Genomic DNA, 21,965 nt, shown 5'->3' with positions numbered 1-21,965 from the left:
CTATATGGCAAGATGATATTTGTAACTCAACACTTTTATTACTCTAAGACCAATTAAAAGGAGTATATAGAGATAGAGGGCATGTATGTAAGGTGACTTTGATGGGACAATACCCACCTGTGAGAAAATAATGGGAATCTGGGGGACCTAGAGCCCCCCCCCCTCTTGATAGAGCTTGGCCTGACCTCTTTTAAGGCCAGCCAAGAGACAGTGGAATTGTAAATGACCTTCCTGACCACTTAAAGGAAGTTAACTTATCTAGGCAATGCCCCAAGTCATGTCAATCAATGGAATGGCCAATTAACTTGGATCATTGTGCAGTAACCACCCTCTACCTTAGAGAGGATAAAAACACTTGGGGCAGGGGAGTTTTTCTTCTTCTCTCCCCTGCTCTTCTCCCTGTGCCTCTCCCCATCCTGGGATTTTTGGCTATGCCTGGGATGCTGAAGGAGGCAGCCATGTCGCCCCCATTCTCTCTCTTTTCTATCTAAGTATGTAGCACTTCTGAACTCTAATTCTAAGCAATGTGCTCTCTGACTTTACTAACATTTAGTATGCTTTAATAAATGCTTAAAGGTCAAAAGTGGTGCAGTAGACTCTGACTTATGAATAGCAATATATTAGAAATCCTATCTAAGTTCCCTAAAACTTAGAAGAGAGACAGGCACCACCAAATATTTTAGAAATGACATACTCCAAAAACAAAATAAAGGCATGAGAAAGAAAATTGCATTGTAAGTAGAAGGGGGGATTGTATGGGGGTAAATTATCCTATGTAAAAAAAGCATGAAATGGCCATTATAATGGAGGTGATGATGGGTGGGAGGTGGCAGACAAAGCTTAAACCTTACCTTTCATCAAAATTGGTTAAAAAAAGAAATAACATTCATACTCAGTTGTATATAGATATCTTTCTTACCCTGTAAGGAAATTAAAAAAAAAAAGTGATGGTGCTAATAGAAGGATGTGGGACTGATAAATGATAGTGTATATTGAGGAAAGTGGTGGTCAGAAGAAAAACACTTGTGAGGAGGGAAGGGGTTGGAAGTGAGAAAGCAAGTGAAAAATGCTATGGAGGAAAATACACACTAATCATAGCTATAAATATGAATGGGATAACCTCATCCATAAAGTGGAAATGTATAGTAGAACAGATTAAAAACTAGAATTCAATAATAGTTTGTTTACAAGAAAGACATTTGAAACAGAGCAGTACACACAGGTAACAGTCTGGAACAGAATCAATTATGCTTCACCAGAGGCAAAGAAAGCATGAGTTGTAATCATGAACTCAGACAAAGCAAAAACAAAAAAATAGATCTAATGAAAAGAGATAAAGAAAGAAAGTATATCTTTCTGAAAGGCACCATCATATCAATACATAACATACATATATATATATATATATATATATATATATATACCTAATGGTATAGCATCTAAATTTTGAAGAAGTTGAGTAAATAGAAAATAAAGCTCCACTAGTGGGGGACCTAAAATTTCTCTTCTCAGAACTAGATAAATTCAACCAGAAAAATCAACAAGAAAGAAGTTAAGGAACTGAATAAATTTCTGGAAAACTTAGATATGATAAATCTATTGGAGAAACTTTAATATTCCAGTGAGAGTTGGAATAATGCCCCCTGCTGGGAGGAACATTTTGTGAGCTCTGGCCTGAGGACATAGCCATGTGGCTTTGGTGTCAGGAAGTGACACTTGCTCTTGGGTACTGTCAATTAAAGCTACTAGCCAATTAACTTGGAGCTTTATGTGGCTGGACAGCCCAGTTTCCATTTTTGCAGGAGGCTACTTGAACAAAGAAGGGGCGAAGGGTTCTCTTTTCACTGGGACCTTGTGTGGAGTAGCACAGAGATGTTGGTTCCCTTAGATAGACAGATGAAGGCATCTTGGTCTCTTTCTCTCTCCTCACCAAATTATTATGCTCCTTAATAAATACATCAAAGTCTAAGTTCTTGCTAAATCTTACAATTTATGGCAACCACTCATTAGATTTTTAGAAGGTCTAGCTAGAATTTTAGCCCCTTACAGATAGCAACTATACATGCCTTTTCTCAATACTCACATAAAAATGGTCTAAAACACTACAGATTAGAGAAATGCATGTTAAAGTAACTCTAAGATTCCCCCTCATATCTAGATGGATGGGATGTAGAAAAATTGGGACAGTAATGAATTATTGATTGAGTAATGACTGATCCAGCCATTCCAGAGAGCTATTTGAACTATGCCCAAAGGTCTATAAAATCTATTTATGTCCTTTGACCCAACACTACCTCTACTAGTTCTATATCTCAAAAAGATAAAAGAAAACTAAAAATGGACCCATTTGTTCAAAATTATCTATAGCAGTTCTTTTTGTGGTTCCCAAAAAAATAGAAATTGAAGAAAAGCCAATCAATTGGATAGTGGCTGAACAACTTGTAATATGCGAGTTCAATGGAATGTTATCATGTCATAATCAATAGGCAGGAGGGTTTTATAAAAATGTAGGATTGCATAAGAACTCATATAAAGTGAGTGGCATCAGGAGAACATTATACACAGTAACAGCAAAATTGTAATGATGATCAAATGTGAAAGATTTAGCTACTCTCATCAAGATAATGATCTAAGACAATTCTAAAGGACACATGATGAAAAAATCTATCCATCTGGAGTGAGATCTGAAAAACTGAATGTTTGGAAGCAAATTTTATCACTTTCTTTATATTTCTTCCTTTTATTTTTTTTTCAAAATGCCTAATATGGAAATATGGTTTCCATTATCCTCTCAACATTTAAAAAATGAATACCCAAAAGAATTTTATATGTATATATATATATATATACACACATATATACATACACACATATATTTACATATACATATACATATATACATATATATAAAGAAAAGAACAAAAGGGAAGAAAGTATAAATAAGAGAAAGAAACAAACTAAATTCTCTGAATCCATATTCAGAACTTGCATCTTTAAAACCAAATGGGAAAAAACAACAACAAAAATAACAAATGGGCTCAGGGCAGCTAGGTGGCACAGTGGATAGAGCACCAGCCCTGGAGTCAGGAGGACCTGAATTCAAATCTGGCCTCAGACACTTAACATTTACTAGCTGTGTTACTCTGGGAAAGTCACAACCACAATTGCCTCAAAAAAAAAAAAAAAGGCTCATCCTGTGAAGACTGAGAAAATCTCCTTAATTTGCTATAGGGGTTCAGTTACAGGGAATAATTAACTGAATAAATAAATAAAAAATAACAAAACTGTATGGTCTGGCATTCCTTGTCCTGATTTTGGTCCTCTGAAAAGCCTCATTGAATTGAATCAAGACTCCGAAAGTTACTGTTAGGATTTTGACCACTAATCTTAATTCTCGCTGAATCTGCTAATAACTTCAATGGCATGGTCTCCTTAATTTATCAGCACCAACCCTGACTCTTTGTCACTCCTTTTGGGGTTTTCTTGGAAAACATACTGAATTAGTTTTTTATTTTGTTCTCCATCTCGTTTTACAGATGAAGAAAGCAAGGCAAACAGGGTTGTGTTTTACCCAGGGTCACACCACTAGTCAATGTCTTAGGCCAGTCTCATGTTCCCATGAAACCAGACCTGACACTCTACTGTGCCACCTAGCTGCCCTTATTTTATGGTCTCATATTTTTGGGCTCAAAGATAACTGCAGAGGATGACTGAATCCATGAAGTTAAAAGATGGTTTCTCCTTGGAAGGAAAGCTGTGGCAAATCTGGACAGCATACATTTTTAGTAGAAGGGAAATCAATAAGCTATGATTTTTTCCAGAAGTAATAATTCATACTTGTGAGAGTTGTATTATAAGGAAACCTGAGACCTATAAAATTGGTGCTTTCTAATTACGGTGCTGGAGAAAAAAAAAATTGAGATGCCTTTGGACAGCAAGAAGAACAAATTGGTCAATTCTTAAATTAATTCAGGCTATTCACTGCAAGGCCACAAATTGAAGTTGAAACTTAAAAACTTTCACCAGATAATTAGAAGATGAGACTTATTGAAAAAAAAAAAAACCTCATGTTGGGAAATATGGAAGGCAAAAGGAAAAAGAGATGGCAGAGGATGAGTTGCTTAGATATTATTATGGAAGCAACAAACAGGAACTTTAACAGAATTTGAGAGGTAGTGGAAGAAAGAAAGACCTGGTGTGCTATGGTCTATTGGGTCATTGAACATGACTAAATGATAGAACAACAAAATCAATCCTGACAAAAGGGTACAATTGTCTGAGAATCAGCAGTTGTTTGTTGTTGTTTTTAAACTCAGCCAATAGGAAATTGATGATGGATCAGTGGAATAGATTAAGTACATAATATGTCATAGTAAATAACCATAGTAATCTAGTACTTAGAAATGCCAAAATCCAAGATTTTGAGACAAGTAGTCATTATTTAAACAAAGTGTTCGGGAAACTGGAAAGTAGTTCGGCAGAAGCAAAGTATAGATCAACATTGCACACCATATTCCAAGAAACGGTGAAAAAGAATACATTGTGTTGGCATAAAGGATAATACCATAAGAAAATTATGGGGCAGGGAATATTTTACCTGTCATGTTTTTGGAGAAGGAATGGCTTTGTGGTAGAACTAGAGAGAAAGAGCATTATGGGATATAAAATGGAAATTCAATTTTAATGAATTTTCAACAATCAAAATCAATGAAGTCAAAATTAAAAGGAAACAATTGGGGAAAGTTTACAACAAGTTTCTTTGATAAAGGCTTCATGTCTTAAATATATAGGGAACTGAGTCAAATTTATAAGAATATCAGTCTTTCCCCAATTGATAAATGGTTAAAAGATATGAACAGGAAGTTTTAAGAAGAAGAAAACAAAGCAACCTATAGTCTTACCAAAAAAATGTTCTAAAGTGCTATTGATTAGAAAAATGAAAATTAAAGTAATTCCAAGGAAACACCACATAGTTATCAGATTGGCTAACATGACAGAAAAAAAAATGGCTCATTGCAGAAGATACTATGGTATACTTAGAGAATCTTAAAGAATTAACTAAAAAACTTATTTGAAACAATTCACAACTTTAGCAAAGTTGCAGGATATAAAATAAACAGCATTTCTGTATATGACCAACAAAGTTGAGGAACAAGAGATAGAAAGAGAAATTCCATTTAAAATAACTACGGACAATTATAAAATACTTGGGAGTCTACCTCCCAGGGAAGACTCAGGTAACATATGAACACAATTACAAAACATTTTTTCTCACAAATAAAATCAGATCTAAACAAATGGAAAAATGCAAATTCCTCATGGGTAGGCCTTAAATAATGATAATGATAATAATAATAATAATAATAATAATAAACAATTTAATTCTACCTAAATTTATTTATTCAATGCCATACTAATCAAACTATCAAAATTTATTTCAGAAAGCTAGAAATAATAACAATAAAATTCATCTGGAAGAACAAAATATCAAGAATATCAAGGGAATTAGTGGGGAAAAAAAGCAAAGAAAGATGGCCTAGCTATACCAGATGTAAAACTATATTATTAAGCAGCAATCATCAAAACTATTTGGTAGGGAGACAGCTAGGTGCTACAGTGGATAAAACACTGGCCCTGTATTCAGGAGGACCTGAGTTCAAATCTGGCCTCAGATACTTGATATTTACTGGCCGTGTGACCCTGGGCAAGTCACTTAACCATCACTGCCCATCAAAAAACCAAAAACAAAACAAAAACTATTTGGTAGTAGTTAAGAAATAGAGTGGTGGATCAGTGGAATATATTAGTCATACATAACACAATAGTAAGTGAATATAGAAATCTCCTGTTTGATAAACCTAAAGACTCCAGCTTCTGGGATAAATATCACTATTTGACAAAAACTGCTAGGAAAACTGGAAAATAATATGGCAGAAACTAGGCATAAACACTCATCTTACACCATACACCAAAGTAAATTCAAAATAGGCACAAGACCTAGACATAAAGGATGCTACCATAGGCAAATTAGAAAAGGAAGGAATAATTTACTTGTAAGATCTATGGAGAGGGGAAGGATTTATGACCAATGATGAAATAGAGAACATTATGAAATGAAAAATAGATCAATAATTCCATTGATTATATTATTTTTTTAATTGCACAAACAAAACCAATGCAAACAAGATTAGAAGGAAAGCAGAAAGATGGGAAACAATTTTTACAGACAGTGTTTCTTATAAAGGCCTCATATCTAAAATACACAGGGAACTGAATCAAATATAAAAGAATACAAGTCATTCCCCAATTGAGAAGTGGTCAAAGGATATGAACAGGCAGTTTTCAGATGACAAAATTAAAGCTATTTCAGCCATTTGGGAAAAAAATTGTTTTTATTCACTACAGATTAGAGAAATGCAAATTATAACTACTCTGAGCTACTACCTCACACATATTCAATTGGCTAATATGACAAAAAAGGAAAATGATAAATGTTGGATTGGATGTGGGACAATTGGAACACTAATGCACTTTTGGTGTAGTTGTGAACTGACCTACCAATTCTGGAAAGCAATTCAGAATCATGCTCAAAACACTGTAAAACTTTGCATAAACTTTGGCCTAGAAATACCACTACCAGGCCTACATCCCAAAGAGATCATAAAGAAGGGAAAAGGAGCCACATGTACAAAAATTTTTATTTATAGCCATTCTTTCTGTGGTAGCAAAGATTTGGAAATTGAGGGGAACCCCATCAATTGAGAAATGGCTAAACAAGTTTGTGGCATATGAATGTAATGGAATACTATTGTGTTGTAAGAAATGATGAGTGGATGAAATTCAGAAAAGACATGGAAAGACTTACATGATTGATGTTGACTGAAATGAGCTGAACCAAGAGAACATGATGCACAATATCAACCACACTGGGTGATGATCAACTAGGATAGACTTAACTCTTTTTGGCAATGCAATATCTAAGACAATGCCAAAAGACTTATGGAGGAAAATGATCTCCACATTCAGAAACAAAGAACTATGGAGTCTGAATGTAGATTGAATTGTACTATTTTCACTTTTGTTGTTACTTTTTTGTTATTGTTCTTGTTTATTCTTTCTTTCATTTTTTACTTTTGTTCTGATTCTTCTCTTATAACATGACTACTGTGGAAATATGTTTAACATGATTGTAATAAATAATCTATATCAAATTGCTTGGTGTCCTTGGGAGAGGGGAGAGAAAGGAGGGTGGGAGAAAAAACTGGAACTCAAAAAAACTTATTTACATGTAATTGGAAAAATAATTAAAACAAATATATTTTAATCAAAAAATGAAAATAAAGAAAATAGAATGGCAAATGTTGGAGGGCATGTGGAAAAAATGAGACACTAATGCACTGTTGATGGCATTGTGATTTAATCCAGCTATACACAAACTATTCAAAGGGGTATAAAACCGTATGTATCCTTTATCTCAGCAATACTCCTCCTGAGTCTATACCCCAAAGAGAAAAAAGAAAAAAGAGAAATTACCTTTATGTACAAAAATATTCATAACAGATCTTTCTGTGGTGACAAAGAATTAGGAATTCAGTTATGACCATCAACTGGAAAATGGCTGAATAAGTTGTGGTATGTGATTTTGATGCAATACTATTTTGGTGTAAGATGTGATGACCAAGATTTTTTCAGAAAATGCCTGAGAAAACTTACATGAACTTATCAATAGTAAAATGAAAAGAACCAGGTAAACATTGCACACAGTAATACCAAAATTGTAATGATGATTAACTGTGAATGATTTGCTATTCTCAGCAATATAATGATGCAAGACAATTCAAAAGGACTTATAATGAAAAATGCTATCCTTCTGTACAGAAAGAATGGAGAGAGTCTGTATATAGATTCAATCATACTTTTTCTTACTTTGTTATCTTTTTTATTTCTACATTGTCTTTTTCAGTATAGCTAATATAGAAATGCTTTGCATGACTTTACATAATTGCCTTCTCAAGGATGAGGTCAGGGAGGGAGGAAGAGATAGAGAATTTGGAAATCAAAATATAAGAAAAGATAAATAGTACAAATTTTTGTTTGCATGTAATCAAGAAAAGTGTTTTAAAAGAAGCAAACTCATGGATTTTTCCAACCCTGAAATGATGCTATGTGAAATCTCTCTTCAAATAGGACTCTGTATCTGTGTTGATACTCAAGAGGATTAGTCCTAATGAAACCTTTCACCCCATGGCTTTGAAGTCAGAGAGTAGAAACCCCAAAGGCAGTGAAAAGAACCAACTAGACAGATATATCTATTTTTTCATAAACAAGTCACCAAAATCCCACCTCTACTTCTAAAACAAAGCAATTCAAAAACCATTAATAATTAAGTCCTTTGAGAATGAAGCATGAAACATGGGAATAGGTCAGTATTCTGTTTAAGGATCCTCTTTAAGTATTTTGCAAACAAAGAAGAAATTAGTTTCATTTTTTTCTGTATGGATACTTTAAGATGTGGAATGGCTTGAGAGAACAATTTGTATTCATTTCTGCTATAGTTTTTTTGTCTTGAGGTGTATTAGAACTGTCATTTGAGAAGATCCTTATTATGGAATTTTCTGTTGGGAACATGGACAATCCGTGCATACTTATGCAGAATTGAAAATATTTTATTAAACAGTTATTTATTGCACTTGAATATATCAGAAAATACTCCCATCCAAATAAACAAAATGTAAGTTTTTTTACCTTAGCATATTTTAATTTAATTTGTAATAAATTATCACTTGTCTGCTATATTTCATGAAATATACTTTTTTTAGTTGTCTAACAATTTTTGTACTTGATTTTATAATAATATATCAGAGAATAAAGGAGTCTGGTCTGGTGGGTAATGAGCCATGTTTAGATTCATAAAATCCCAGGTTAAAAGCCCTGCCTTTGATATAGTGACATTGGACAAGTCATTTAACCCCTAGTCAAATCTCTATGATTATAACGAAGTTGGGAACATGTATTGTTCAAGGGATTTCTTTCTTTGAGAGATCCGAAGGGATTAAAATCATAGGTCAAATTTAATAGCAATAAAATACACCAAAACATATTTATTACTATTCTATTCATATGAAGTTGACTAGTTCAAGTTTATTGGTTCTGGGCACCTAAAGCACCATGTAGATATGGCAATATGGAGATAGAGGTAGCTCTTAGGTGATATGGTCACAAACGAGACAGATGATTCCCATTAACACTTCTTCCCAGTAAGTTTAATCTTTTGGATTTTTTGATCATGCCCAGTTTTTTTTTTCCCCCATGACTCATAGAAATCTTGTTTCAATAGATGTTAAGTCAAAGACTTTAGTCCCTTGAGAAGGAGAAATAAAGACATTCTTGAGCCTAAACTGTTTTGTTCATAAAAATATTAATTCAAACTCATATATTTATATTCATATTTTTTTCTTTTTGCTGCCCTATAAATCACTTTGGCAAGACTTTTTTAAACCTTCTATAGAGGCCCAGGAAATACAAGAAGGGATAAAACAGTGGTTACAATAAAATATTTGGAATGAAAACAGCAAATGATTCTGATGATTGAAGTACCTAGCTGAGGTCAGGAAGTGAAACCTGAGTTCAAATCTATCTTCAGATACTTACTAGCTATGTGGCACTTAGTAAATCACAACCCGCCCCCCCCTCCCGTGCCTTTATTTCTTTATCTATAAAAGGGGTATAAAGAATATTCGCTACCTTACCAGTTTGTTGTGTAGATAAAATGACATAATATTTGTAAAATGCATAGCAAAATTTAAAACACTATATAACTTTTTGCTATTATTATGACAGTCCTTAGGGTTATTTCTTTGCTTTTGTTTTGTATGTAAGGTTTCATATGAGTGTCTCATTCAACTATATGATGAACTGGGCTTTCATAGGTTACAGAAAGGAGATATTATTCTTTAGGACTAAAATCTTATAGTATAAATTTAAATAATAAATGAAAATGACTCCCAGTTAAGTTTGCTTGTTTGGGGAATATATACACTACAATCAGCATATCATCCAGAATAATGATTCTTCCTCCCAGAGCATGCCTCTGTGGTCCTTTTTCCTGCCTTTTTCATGAATTGGAACACAATGGACTGATAGCAAGAAGTGATATTCTTCCTTACATGCTGCCCTACTACTCAGGTAACAAATATTTTGTTTTCCTTCTGTCACTTAAATGATTCAGAAAGCATAATGAAACGGTGGAGATTTTATAGAGAAAACTATTCAGATTAGAGAGAGGCCTCAAGACCATGTCTTGTGAAATTTGGTTCTATTCCATTCCAATCACCAAATATTTTAATTATCTAATTGGTAAAAGGTCATATGCTAAGCTATAACGTGAAAAGTCTGTAATGAAACCATTTCTACTCTCAAATTATCTCATGGTTTATTAGGTTAATATAATATATAGATATGTATATGTCATACAAATTTATTTGAGGAGCGAGAAAGACAATTAACCAACAGGGATATAAAGGTAGAAATCAAAACAGTATTTTTACCTGAATTTAGCTTTAAAGAAAGATAAGGCTCCAGAAGGAAAATGTGGATGGAACACATTTTTGTTAAAGTTGACAGTTTGTATGAGTTTATGGAAAGAATAATATACTGTGAATTGTTAATAGTTCATTTAGACAGTAACATAGAGGTCATGAAGGAATACACTGTGAATGTCAGTAGAGGTAGTTTGAAGTCAAATTGCTGAGCCCATAAATTTCAGTAAAGGAGGTTGATAAAGTAACATAAGAGAGTTAAGTGAAGAAAAAGAGAAAGATAAAATAATGGAAGACAAAGAAGGAAAGAATATATAGGAGAAGAGGGTGGGCAACAGTATTAAAACTCCATTGAAGACTAGAAGGATGACTGGCCTAAATAGGAAACATCACACTTTAGAGTTGAAACCTCAGAAATGGACACATAGCTTAAAAAAGGAAAAAAATATTTTTAAAAGGATATGTCTCTAAGTGACTTATGCACTCTAATGTGAATGAAGTATAAATTAAATTTGATCTAATTCAGCTTAAAAATGTAATTAGAATCTATGAGTATAAAGTATGTGTAGGTATATTTTGGCTCAAAATGAAAATCCACCTGGCACTCAATGATTTCAAATGGAGAATAGATTCATATTTTGCATAAGACTTGAACTAGAAGATTCCACATTTCCTTTCCATTTGTGCCATATTGTAACTGAGAATAACTGAGAGACAGTGACCCTTATTAGGGAACTTTTTTTTTTGAATGATTAGATTAGGTATTCGAAAACCTAAGCTTAAAACATTACTCTTCGATTTATTACTTGTGAGATCATCAATTTAAAGATGAAGTTATTAAATTAAATAATCAAATTACATGGAGGTTTAAATTTTTAAAATATTTAAATTTTAGAAAGCACTTTCCTCATAAAACACTGGTAATCCAGGTAATAGTAATTAAATCCAAGTGCTAGCTAAGGACAGTCATGCTGACCTTGTCACTTCCCCAAGGTTAAAGAACTAGTAAATGATAGAGCTATTTTGTATATAGGATGCACTCCCATGATTTTATTTTGCATCTCCCCTCTAGACCAGATCTGAAGTCTATGAAGAACAATTATTTCACAGTTGAAGGTTTCTTCAAGGATTTCATATGAACAACAACAACAACAACAACAACAAAAAACACCCATTCTTAACATAAGCCTTCTAAAAACACATAGAAAAAAGAGATGGAAGACACTGTTAGTCAAGAAAAATTCAATATAGTAATGTGTCTAGTAGGTATTGTTCTTTTTAGCCTCTGTTGTATCTTCTTCTCTAAGATTTCAAACATCTATCAACAAATTCAAGCTACCAGCATGAGAAAAATCATGAAACATTTGTGATAATATCCCAGTGTTCCACATTTCCATGAGATTGGAAGGGAAGTGAATAAGCATTTATATAGTTACTACTATATCACAGGCACTCTGCTAAGTACTTTTTCCCAAAAAAATATTTCTTTTGATCCTCAAAACCCACCCCTGAAAAGTAGGTCCTATTTTCATTCCCATTTTACAATTGAGGAAAGTAAAGTAAATCAAAGGTAATTAATTGACTTATGCAGGGTCCCACAACTTAAAGTTTTCTAAGGCTGTATTTCCCTCAGGATTTCCTAATTCCAGGCTCAGTGTAATATTCACTGTGCCACCAGGTTCCATGGACAATTGGATATAGCTTTAAGCTAAATTAAATGTAAAGAAGGAAAAATTATACATAGGCATAGGATAGGAATTTTTACCTTCAGGGTCAGTGACTCCAATGCATATCAGTAATCTATGATACATTCCAACAATGTTCTATCAGCAAGTTTTGGGAAGAAAGTACTTTATGAAATGCCCCTATAGAGACTCACAGTTTTATTTACTTCTAAGAGATAATATATTACCCAGAATTGTTGTACAGTTTGGCTATGTTCCCCAACCTCACTAGGAGAAATTGATAAAAAGATATCGTTGTCCCAAACTCTCTGACATTCCCAAGGGGAAAAAAATTGGCAAGTAAATGTCTTATGAAAATTTGCTCACATGTGGATTAAAGACAACTCATCAAAACAGAATTTGAACAAGATCTTCCTACCCCAAAATGGCCTTCATATTTATTATAAAAGATATTTTTTCCCCAGGTGGATTTCCATTATAGAAAGGACTAACTATTTTCTTTATGAGGAAAAGTTAGAGTAGACACTGGGAAGATGCTGTCATGATCTCTTGAGAAATTCTTTTAAGTGGGCATTTGTTCTAGATGACTTGCTTCTTACTAGTATATTGAGTTATTTAATCACTGTATACTTCTCTGATTTTCTTTGCAGATAAAGCCCATTTCCTAATTTACTGTTCATTCATATTAGATAGATGGAGAATGGAAGGAATGTGACAGAATTCATCTTATTAGGACTTACAGAGAATCCGAATATGCAGAAAATAATATTTGCATTGTTTCTGGTCTTATACATGGTAACACTGGCAGGCAATCTTCTCATTTTGGTGACCATCACCAATAGTCAGTCTCTAAACTCCCCCATGTATTTTTTTCTGGCACACTTGTCTTTCATAGATACAATCTATTCATCTTCCTCAGCACCCAAACTTATCATGGACTCCCTCCAAGAGAAGAAAATAATCTCCTTCAATTGGTGTATGACTCAGGTCTATGCAGAACATATCTTTGGGGCTACTGAGATAATCTTGCTCACAGTGATGGCCTATGATAGGTATGTTGCAATCTGTAAACCACTCCACTATACTATAATTATGAGCAGGAAGTTGTGTGGCCTCCTTGTGGCAATAGCTTGGACAGGGGGCTTTCTCCATGCAACAATCCAGATTCTCTTCACAATCTGGTTGCCTTTCTGTGGACCCAACATCATAGATCACTTCATGTGTGACCTGTACCCTTTGCTTAATCTGGTCTGCATGGACACCCATGCCCTTGGTCTATTTGTGGCAGCTAATAGTGGTTTCATATGTCTGTTAAATTTCCTTTTGTTGATGATCTCCTATGTTGTCATTTTGCGTTCCTTAAAGAATCACAGTCTTGAGGGGAGACGCAAAGCCCTCTCCACCTGTGTATCACATATTACTGTAGTCATCTTATTTTTTTTGCCTTGCATATTTGTGTACCTGAGGCCTGTGACCACCCTTCCAATAGATAAAGCTGTGGCTGTCTTTTATACTATGGTGGCCCCCATGTTAAATCCTTTAATCTACACATTAAGGAACACAGAAGTGAAAAATGCTATGAGGAAGCTCTGTAGCCACAAAGTGAATTTAGGTGATAAGTAAATAGAACACTAAGAAAATATCCTTATTAATAATATACAAGAACTGGCAGCAGAGTGGTAAATAGGATTGGTCAAGTGTTCATTGTCCCAGCACAATGAGATTTAAAGGGCATTAACAAAAGTGAGATAGCTGATGTTAGCAACTAATTAGCCAGAAAATAAAAAAAAAAAATTTCTTCTTTTCAACTTCCCCAAATTCCTTGGCTCGTCATTTATCTAGTCCATCCAAGATCTCCTTTGCCTCCTGTTCCCTTTTCCAGAAGACTCCCTTTCAATGGCCTCAAGATGGTCCAAGGCCCCTTATGATCAAAGTAAATGCTCCTGGATCTCTCCCTATGTATGAATACTGGTTGTATGATCTATCCCAACAACAATTCATGGAATTTGTTTGTTTTTGTTTTTGATTGTTTTTGCGGGGAAGTGAGGGTTAAGTGACTTGCCTAGGGTCACACAGCTAGCAATTCTTAAGTGTCTGAGGCCGGACTTGAACTCAGGTCCTCCTAAATCCAGAGCCGGTGCTCTATCCACTGCACCACCTAGCTGCCCCCTTTGTTGAATTTTAACAAGGTGATTTGACGAAATTCTCTACAGCTTACCACTAAGGTTTGAGAAGCTTGATCCAGTTATCATAATTTATAATTACAATTCTGGCTTGTAGATTTCTGTATTTTTTATTCCATATTTCTGTCAAGGTCAAGAGGGAGATAAAATGTGATAGTTTAAATAATGAAAGAAATTAATCTTATCTACTTTCACCATCTGCCTTTGCTAAATATTATTTTACATCTATATCTTGTATATTAGAATCATTAGCATTTTTATTATTTACAAAGCCTGTTTGCATTTATTATGTCATTTAATCAACATATCAGATCATTATGTAAATATAAAGTTGAATTGCTTATCTAGTTTCACTTCATACAGAGGTAAAGGGTAAGAAGGGGGAAAAAATTCTTTCCCTGAGGCTCAAGAACATTAAATAGATTATAGGATTGTAATTTCAGACATAATGCATCTCACTTCCTCATTTTTTTTAAACCAGTGAAGTACTGACAGATTTACTGACTTGCCAAAGGTCACATAGCTAATTATTATCTCAGGTGAGAATTATATTCAGGTCCTCTTGACTCTAGGTCCAGTGCCTCATCCACTACATGCAACCATCTCTAAATGGCTTACTGAAGGTTGCCACAAATCACTAGCAGAGCTGGGAGAAGACACAATGTCCCTGACTCTTGAAACTAGAATTATTCTTACTACATCCTCATTAGAATCTAATAATGTGAGTTTTATTACTAGAATAGAGCATATTTTGGAGTAAAAAATCAGTTACATAAATCCATATGATCTGAAAATTTTAAAAGATTGTCTTGGGACTTTCAGAACAATTGTAGTTGAGTTCTTTTAAATGCTTGACATATAAGTGTGGTCACTAAAGTGATAATTAGAAGCAATTCTCTGAAATTTATCACTTTTGATTCCACAGATTCACTGAATCTTATATTTTGTTAGGAAACTCAGAGACCATCGATTCTAAGCAGTACTTGACCAGTAAACAAGTATCTCAAAAAACCCCAATAAGTGATCATCCAGTCTTTCCCAAATTGTTTCTAGTTAGGGTAAGCTTGTAACCTACCAATGTCATCAATTCCCCTTTTGGATATGTCTATTTGGTAGTTAGATTTTCCTTCCACTGAGCTAAAATATGAAACTTTTACTAGTTCATCCAATTTATGCCACTATGGTCTAAATAAACTGATTTACTCTTCTAAGCCACAAAGCAAGAAGAATAATTACTTTCAACAGCTGTCCCTCAAAACCCTCCATCTCTTCTTCTCCCAAAGCCACATATCATTTTTGACCCATTTTTGTTTGGAATGTGCTCTCATAAAATTGTGCAAATGAAGTATAACAAAATATGAAAAATAATTGATGGTGCTGCTTCAGAAAGCACAAGGGTAAAGAGAATGCATTTATCAGGTTTTAGCATTTTAGCCCCTCCACCTCATTCAAATAATCATTTACTATTATTTAAGTAAAGTTTTTTTTTCTTTTCCTCAAAGATAGGGATGTAAAAAAAAAAAGCTAATAGAACCCTTTCCTACAATTTTCAATGAGAATTATGTGTAATATAAAAAGTGATACTAAAAGACAAATGTAAAAATGGATGCAAAAAGAAAGAGATCTCAAGAAAGATATGATAAATCAATGATAAATTCTGACATGTCAAGGGGCTGAAGGAGAGAATTTAACTGAGTATCAAGGAAATGAGAATCAAATTCCATATGTAACTATAAAATACATAAGTTTTCCCCATAAGAGTAGGAATCTGGGCTAAGCAAAGAGTATTTAGGTACTCTCTGAGGAGTGAAGATGAAGATACCAGGCTGCCACCTGGTGAGCAAAAATCTTGCAAAGGTCAGAGGAGAAATAATTAAGAAATATCAGTTAGTGTCTGTCTCCTGACTGTAACTAGAGCAACTATTTTTCACTCTTATGATGACAGCAATACAGGGACCAAAGTGACAAAGAGCTTCCAATGACCTTTCCAACTGGATGAAAACTGCTGCTCACTTTTGGTGGTTTTGGTGATTTTAATGGATATAAATAAAATTGGAAGAAAAAATCTCCAAAAGATTAATAAATTTAGGCAAAATAATGAAGTCTTCAGAATAAAAGTATCATTTCCATCATGGCTACCAAGGAAAGAGGTTGGAAAGAAAGATATATGTCAGAAATGATTAGCTGGTTAGAGAATCATGTTTGAATGAACAGGAAAGAGGAGAATCTCCATGATAATATCCCCTTGAGCTTTAGATTTCTGAGCTGCAATCTCATCTGTGGTATGCAATCATATTACAATAAGTCTACAGCCAATTGGTCAAGTTGGGGAGCAGAGAACCACTAGATTCTGAAAGAAGCATCAGCCTAGGTCAGAAATGGAGGAGACATAATATCCCATGCCTAAAAGTAGTAGGATTGGGTCTACGTGTGTTTCTTCCAGTCTGTGTGCGATTAAGAGACTTAGTGTCCAATAAGTAAACAAGCAAATAAAGAAATTAATTAATTAAATTAATTAATGGATAAATAAATGAATTAATAAGATTAATGAATAAATAAATAAATAAATAAAACTTTTTCAGAAAATCAAATCCCTTTCATTTAGGCTTCCTTTGTCTTACACCCCACCCCACCCCAAAATAAAACAAAACCAAGCAAAACAACTAGCTATTTTAAAAGACTAAATCCTGGGCCACATTTTCATTGAATTTGTTCATAGTTTTACATTTTCTTCCTCCATGGTAGAGAGGTCGAGCTCCTTGATTTCTCCTACACCTTACTTTCAGTCTCCCTTTTTCTTCAATTCTTTGAATTTCACCCCATGCCATTCATTCTGGTGTTCCATAGAGAATTAATTTCAGATACCTCCTTTCGTAATGAGTTTAATTGTTGGTTCCTAGGATTCTTCTCTATTTCTATTACTGATCTCATACTTGATGACTCCAATAACATGCTAATATGCTCTAGGAAATATTCCCTTCCCAATTTATTGGCCTACTAGTATGTTCTAAAATCTACAGATAAGGTCAGGCATACTAGTCACTCATCCACCTAAATTACTTTATACTCTGGAAATCCCTTTTCTTTTTTCCCCTTTTTTTGGTGGTCCAATGAGGGTTAAGTGACTTGCCCAGAGTCACACAGCTAGTTAGTGTCAAGTGTTTGACCCTGATTTGAACTAAGGTCCTCCTGAATCCAGGGCTGGTGCTTTGTCCACTGTGCCACCTAGCTGCCCCCTGGAAATCCCTTTTCTATTAATATTTCCCAGTATTTTTCTTTTTTATGCCTCGGTACATCAAACGTGTACTCCAACTTTACAACAATTGCTCTGTATTTGTGTGTCTACATGTGTGTGCACGTGGATGTTTATGTGATGGACCACCTGATCAGACTGATGAATCCTGTACCCCTTTAGCCTCAGTATACTATTTTAAAGCAATAAAATAAAATACATAAGACCATGATGGAAACCAATTATATTGAAATGTATTTATTAAAATGCTGAGCAAACATGGTTGCAGATGCCAAGTTAAGAACATGTCTTCTCATTTTGTAATATTCTGTGTTTTCATAGTCCATCAACCCTGGCCTAAATTTGTTTTTCTTCTTCAGAGTCTTGACCCTGTAGTTATATGGAATATATGGGAGAGTGCCCTCTATGAACCCTAAGGATTTTATTACCATAAGTACTGAAACATATATGACTTTTCTTGGGTGCCAGAATTACCTAAACAGATTGTACTTGTAGATGTGACACAAGATTACCTGAATTAATTACCTAACTTTATTACATGAAGCTTTGAGGAAGAAGAGGAAGAGCTGGTGTTGAAGACTCCCACAATACCAGGCTGATCCTTTCTGGCTTGATTGTGTTAGTTTGTGAAAGCCAGGTCACACTCTTTGTAACATGTGAGCAATGCCATTGTTCAAAACCTGGTCACAGGGATACATTGATTTTCAAGCCAGACAGATGAAATGGTCCATCATATCAAGGAGCTGTTCGGGCCATTTTTGAATACTCGACTAAAATGATCAATGATAGCTTCAGCAGGACTACAATTAGTGAACCTCCTGTGGTCCTCCCCTGCCTTTTTTTTAGGACAGAAGTAGTACTGTAAGATACTGAATTTCCTTGCTAACTCAGCTCCAGAGAGTTAAGAAATTGGAAATGAACTACAATTAGAAAGGTAGATTAAAACAGAGGTTTTGTGTCCTTTCCCACCTGTTCCAATTCCTCTTGATTTTATCATGTTTTTTTACCAATCAAATTAAACTGTTTAACTACATCTTTAAGCTTTAAGAGACTTTCACAATTCTTACGATGTTTTAGAAAATCATTGGAGTGTGGGTGAATGACAAGTAAACAGATACTTATTGACAGATATTCTTTGGTTTATGTGCATTGTAGCTATTGAAATTTACTGTTAAGGAAATAAACATGCCTTAGTATTATTACAAAAATAATGTTGACATTCAAACTCTCTGAAAAGATCTCAGCAACATTGAGGGGTCTTGAGCCAATATTTGGAAAGCTGGCAAACTGATGCATGACAAGAAAAAAAAACCACAGAGGTCAAAAAAAGTTAGTCTTGAGTTTTAAAAAATTGTGCCAGATGAATCTTAGTCTTATACAAATTTTTATAAATTATAAATATATAGGTTAATGAAGATCTGTAAATTTAGATAGATATGTATATTACTTGAGAGATCAGGATAATTATAAATGAATGTTTTACCCAGATTTTATAAATATATTTGACAAAGACTTATTATATGATTGTGAACAGAATGGACAAGATGAAGAAATGTAGGTTAAATTATAGTACAGATGGATAGATTTGGAACATAACTGAACCAGATTCACAGAATGATGTTTACATTATGGGGAGAAGCCTTTAGCAATATTACCCAGAGGTATGTTTGTGGCCCTTTAAGCATGTTTAACATTCCAAAATGGCCTTTCTTGTTGCCCCTCACATACAGCATTCCCTCCGCTTTGCAATTTCTGTACCCCCATGCCTGGTAGACAACGTGTTTCTCTACCTAATAGAAGTCTGAGCATACTTTAAGGCTTAGTTAGACCAAGTGCCATGTTTTACATGAGAGGATCCTTGATTTCCCATATGCCTTTGTTGTATAAGAGTCCCTTTAAAATTATGTAGGGCAAGAATGAATTTATTTTTGCCTAGTATCACCTACACCTAACATTCAATTAGTCAATAAGGATTTACTAACTACTATGTTCTGGGAAGTGTTAACAATGCCTGATATAGAGTAGGCACATGTAAAACTATCAGGGTATTTATTTGATCTTTCTAATGAAAGGTATTCTTAGACTAGCATCTCCTTCACACATGCAAAAAAGACATTTACCTTATTTGAATATGTATAGATATGCATATATTAGAAAATAAGGATATACTATAGAATGTAGTCTGTTCAGAGGTACTGTAGGTCTCTCATTCTCCTTTAATATTCATTCATTGGCTCCACTAAAAATAAGACTGATAAAGCTCATCATATACCTTTTACTATGGAGCCATTTTTACATAATTAACAACAACAACAGCAACAACAACATTGTCAACAATGTGGATACAATGAACACTACTTAGCAATTTCTTTTTTAAAAATAACCTTGAATTTTCTCTTCCCTCTTCAATAAAATCCTTCTTTTGATATTTATCCTTCTTCCCCATTGCACCTCATTTTGAGTTTGGTGGTTTTATTAGGAGCTCTTTACTAGCTAACCAAGACCTCCTTCTGGCTGCATAATTTCCTGATGGCATTTTTCATTTGAGCATTTCTCAGTGTGTAGATTAAAGGGTTTAACATAGGGGTGATAATTGTGTAGAAGACTGCAACGGCTTTATCAATAGGGAAGGTTGTTGCAGGTCTCATATATACAAAAATGCAGGGAACAAAGAATAAAACAACTACAGTGATGTGGGAACCACAGGTGGAGAGGGCTTTGCGTCTCCCCTCTGCACTGTGAGTCTTCAGAGAACTCAGGATTACAGCATAGGAGACCATTAACAGGAGGAAGTTTAACAAGCAGATGAAACCACTGTTGGCTGCAACAAATAGGCCAAGGGTGTGAGTGTCAGTGCAGGCAAGGTTCAACAAAGGATTTAAGTCACACATAAAGTGATCTATAATATTGGGACCACAGAAAGGTAATTGAGCCAGGAAGAGCATCTGTATAGTTGCATGGATTAAGCCTCCTATCCAGACCACACTCACCAGGAGTCCACGTACCCGCCAATTCATGATGGTTATGTAATGCAGGGGCTTGCAAATTGCAACATATCGGTCATAGGCCATTACAGTGAGCAGGATGCCTTCAGCACCTCCAAAGAAGTGTTCACCAAAGACTTGGGTCATGCAACCATTGAAGAATATGGTTTTCTTTTCATAAAATGAATCTATAATGAGTTTAGGTGTGTTAACAGAGGAATAGCAGGCATCTATAAAGGACAGGTAGGCCAGAAAAAAGTACATAGGTGAATTCAGGGTTGAGCTGATATTGATGGTTATGACAATGAGTGTGTTACCTACCATTGTAATAGCATAGATAATAAAAAACACAACAAAAACAATTTTCTGCATCTTTGGATTATCTGTAAGACCCAACAGAATAAATTCAGTCACATTGTTTCCATTATCCATTTATTCCATAGAGATGTTGAATTCAGGCAATAGTTGTTTTATCTGTGAAGAAAGTAAAAGTTTTCATTAAGAGAGCCTTGTATTTTTTGGACTCTGGCCTATAAAGATCATATGGAAATAGGTTGACCTTGGAATCCAAGAAGACTATATTCATATTCCAAATGCCCTGGTCAACTGGGTAAACTTGAAGTAGGTAATTTATACCCTCGATTCTCTATGGCCTTATGCTTAAAGTGGCTTAGAGAAGAGGCATGCGGTGTAGCAGATAGGACATGAGATCTGAACTTAAGAACAATGAATTAAAGTTCTTCTCAAATGCACACTTCTACTAATAATTTTAGTAGCTAACATTTACATAGTATTTATAAAGTACTATAAACTAGTTTTTTACTTGTAATTCTTTTGAAAAGTCATTTATGTATGCTTTTTCTTTCATTCTTACAACAACCCTTTGGGATAGATGCTATAATTCTACTCAATTTAAAGATACAAAAATTGAAACTGAGAGGTTGTTCTTTTCCCAGAGTAGCACACTTAATAAGTTTCTGAGGCAGAATTTGAATCCATATATTTTGGATTTCAAGGTCATCATTCTATCTATTGTACTACTTAATTGTATAGCCTAGACCATGTTACTTAATCTCTCTTTGCCTGTTTCCTCATTTGAAAATTGGTATGGGAGGTAGAGAGGATAGGTCTCCTCCCTCTGTGATTTCTCCCAGCTGTAAATCTATGATCTTAAGATATGATTATGTACATTCCCTCACATGGATATATTAAAAATTACTTTAATGAGGTTAAATTCAATTTAATCATTTAATCATTTCAACCATCATTCAAATCATTCAGTCAGAAGTCTCCTGCTATTTCAGTAAACAAGATAGAGGTAT

At 34.3% G+C, this 21,965-nt stretch overlaps 2 protein-coding genes across 2 annotated transcripts; one reads left to right on the top strand and one right to left on the bottom strand.

Moving 5' to 3' along the window:
* The first annotated feature begins 12,916 nt into the window (after positions 1-12,916).
* LOC122731001 (olfactory receptor 4C12-like) lies at positions 12,917-13,846 on the top strand. Its single transcript, XM_043970713.1, has one exon. The coding sequence runs from the start codon at positions 12,917-12,919 to the stop codon at positions 13,844-13,846; it is 930 nt and encodes a 309-aa protein (XP_043826648.1).
* A 6,302-nt stretch (positions 13,847-20,148) lies between these two features.
* On the bottom strand, positions 20,149-21,090 carry LOC122731002 (olfactory receptor 4C46-like). Its single transcript, XM_043970714.1, has one exon. The coding sequence runs from the start codon at positions 21,073-21,075 to the stop codon at positions 20,149-20,151; it is 927 nt and encodes a 308-aa protein (XP_043826649.1). The 5' UTR covers positions 21,076-21,090.
* Positions 21,091-21,965: the final 875 nt, after the last annotated feature.

Source organism: Dromiciops gliroides, chromosome 6 (assembly GCF_019393635.1).
Source record: "Dromiciops gliroides isolate mDroGli1 chromosome 6, mDroGli1.pri, whole genome shotgun sequence".
Classification (NCBI taxonomy): domain Eukaryota; kingdom Metazoa; phylum Chordata; class Mammalia; order Microbiotheria; family Microbiotheriidae; genus Dromiciops; species Dromiciops gliroides.
The sequence above is the reverse complement of the archived record's forward strand: the minus strand, read 5'-3'. Positions and strand labels throughout refer to the sequence as shown.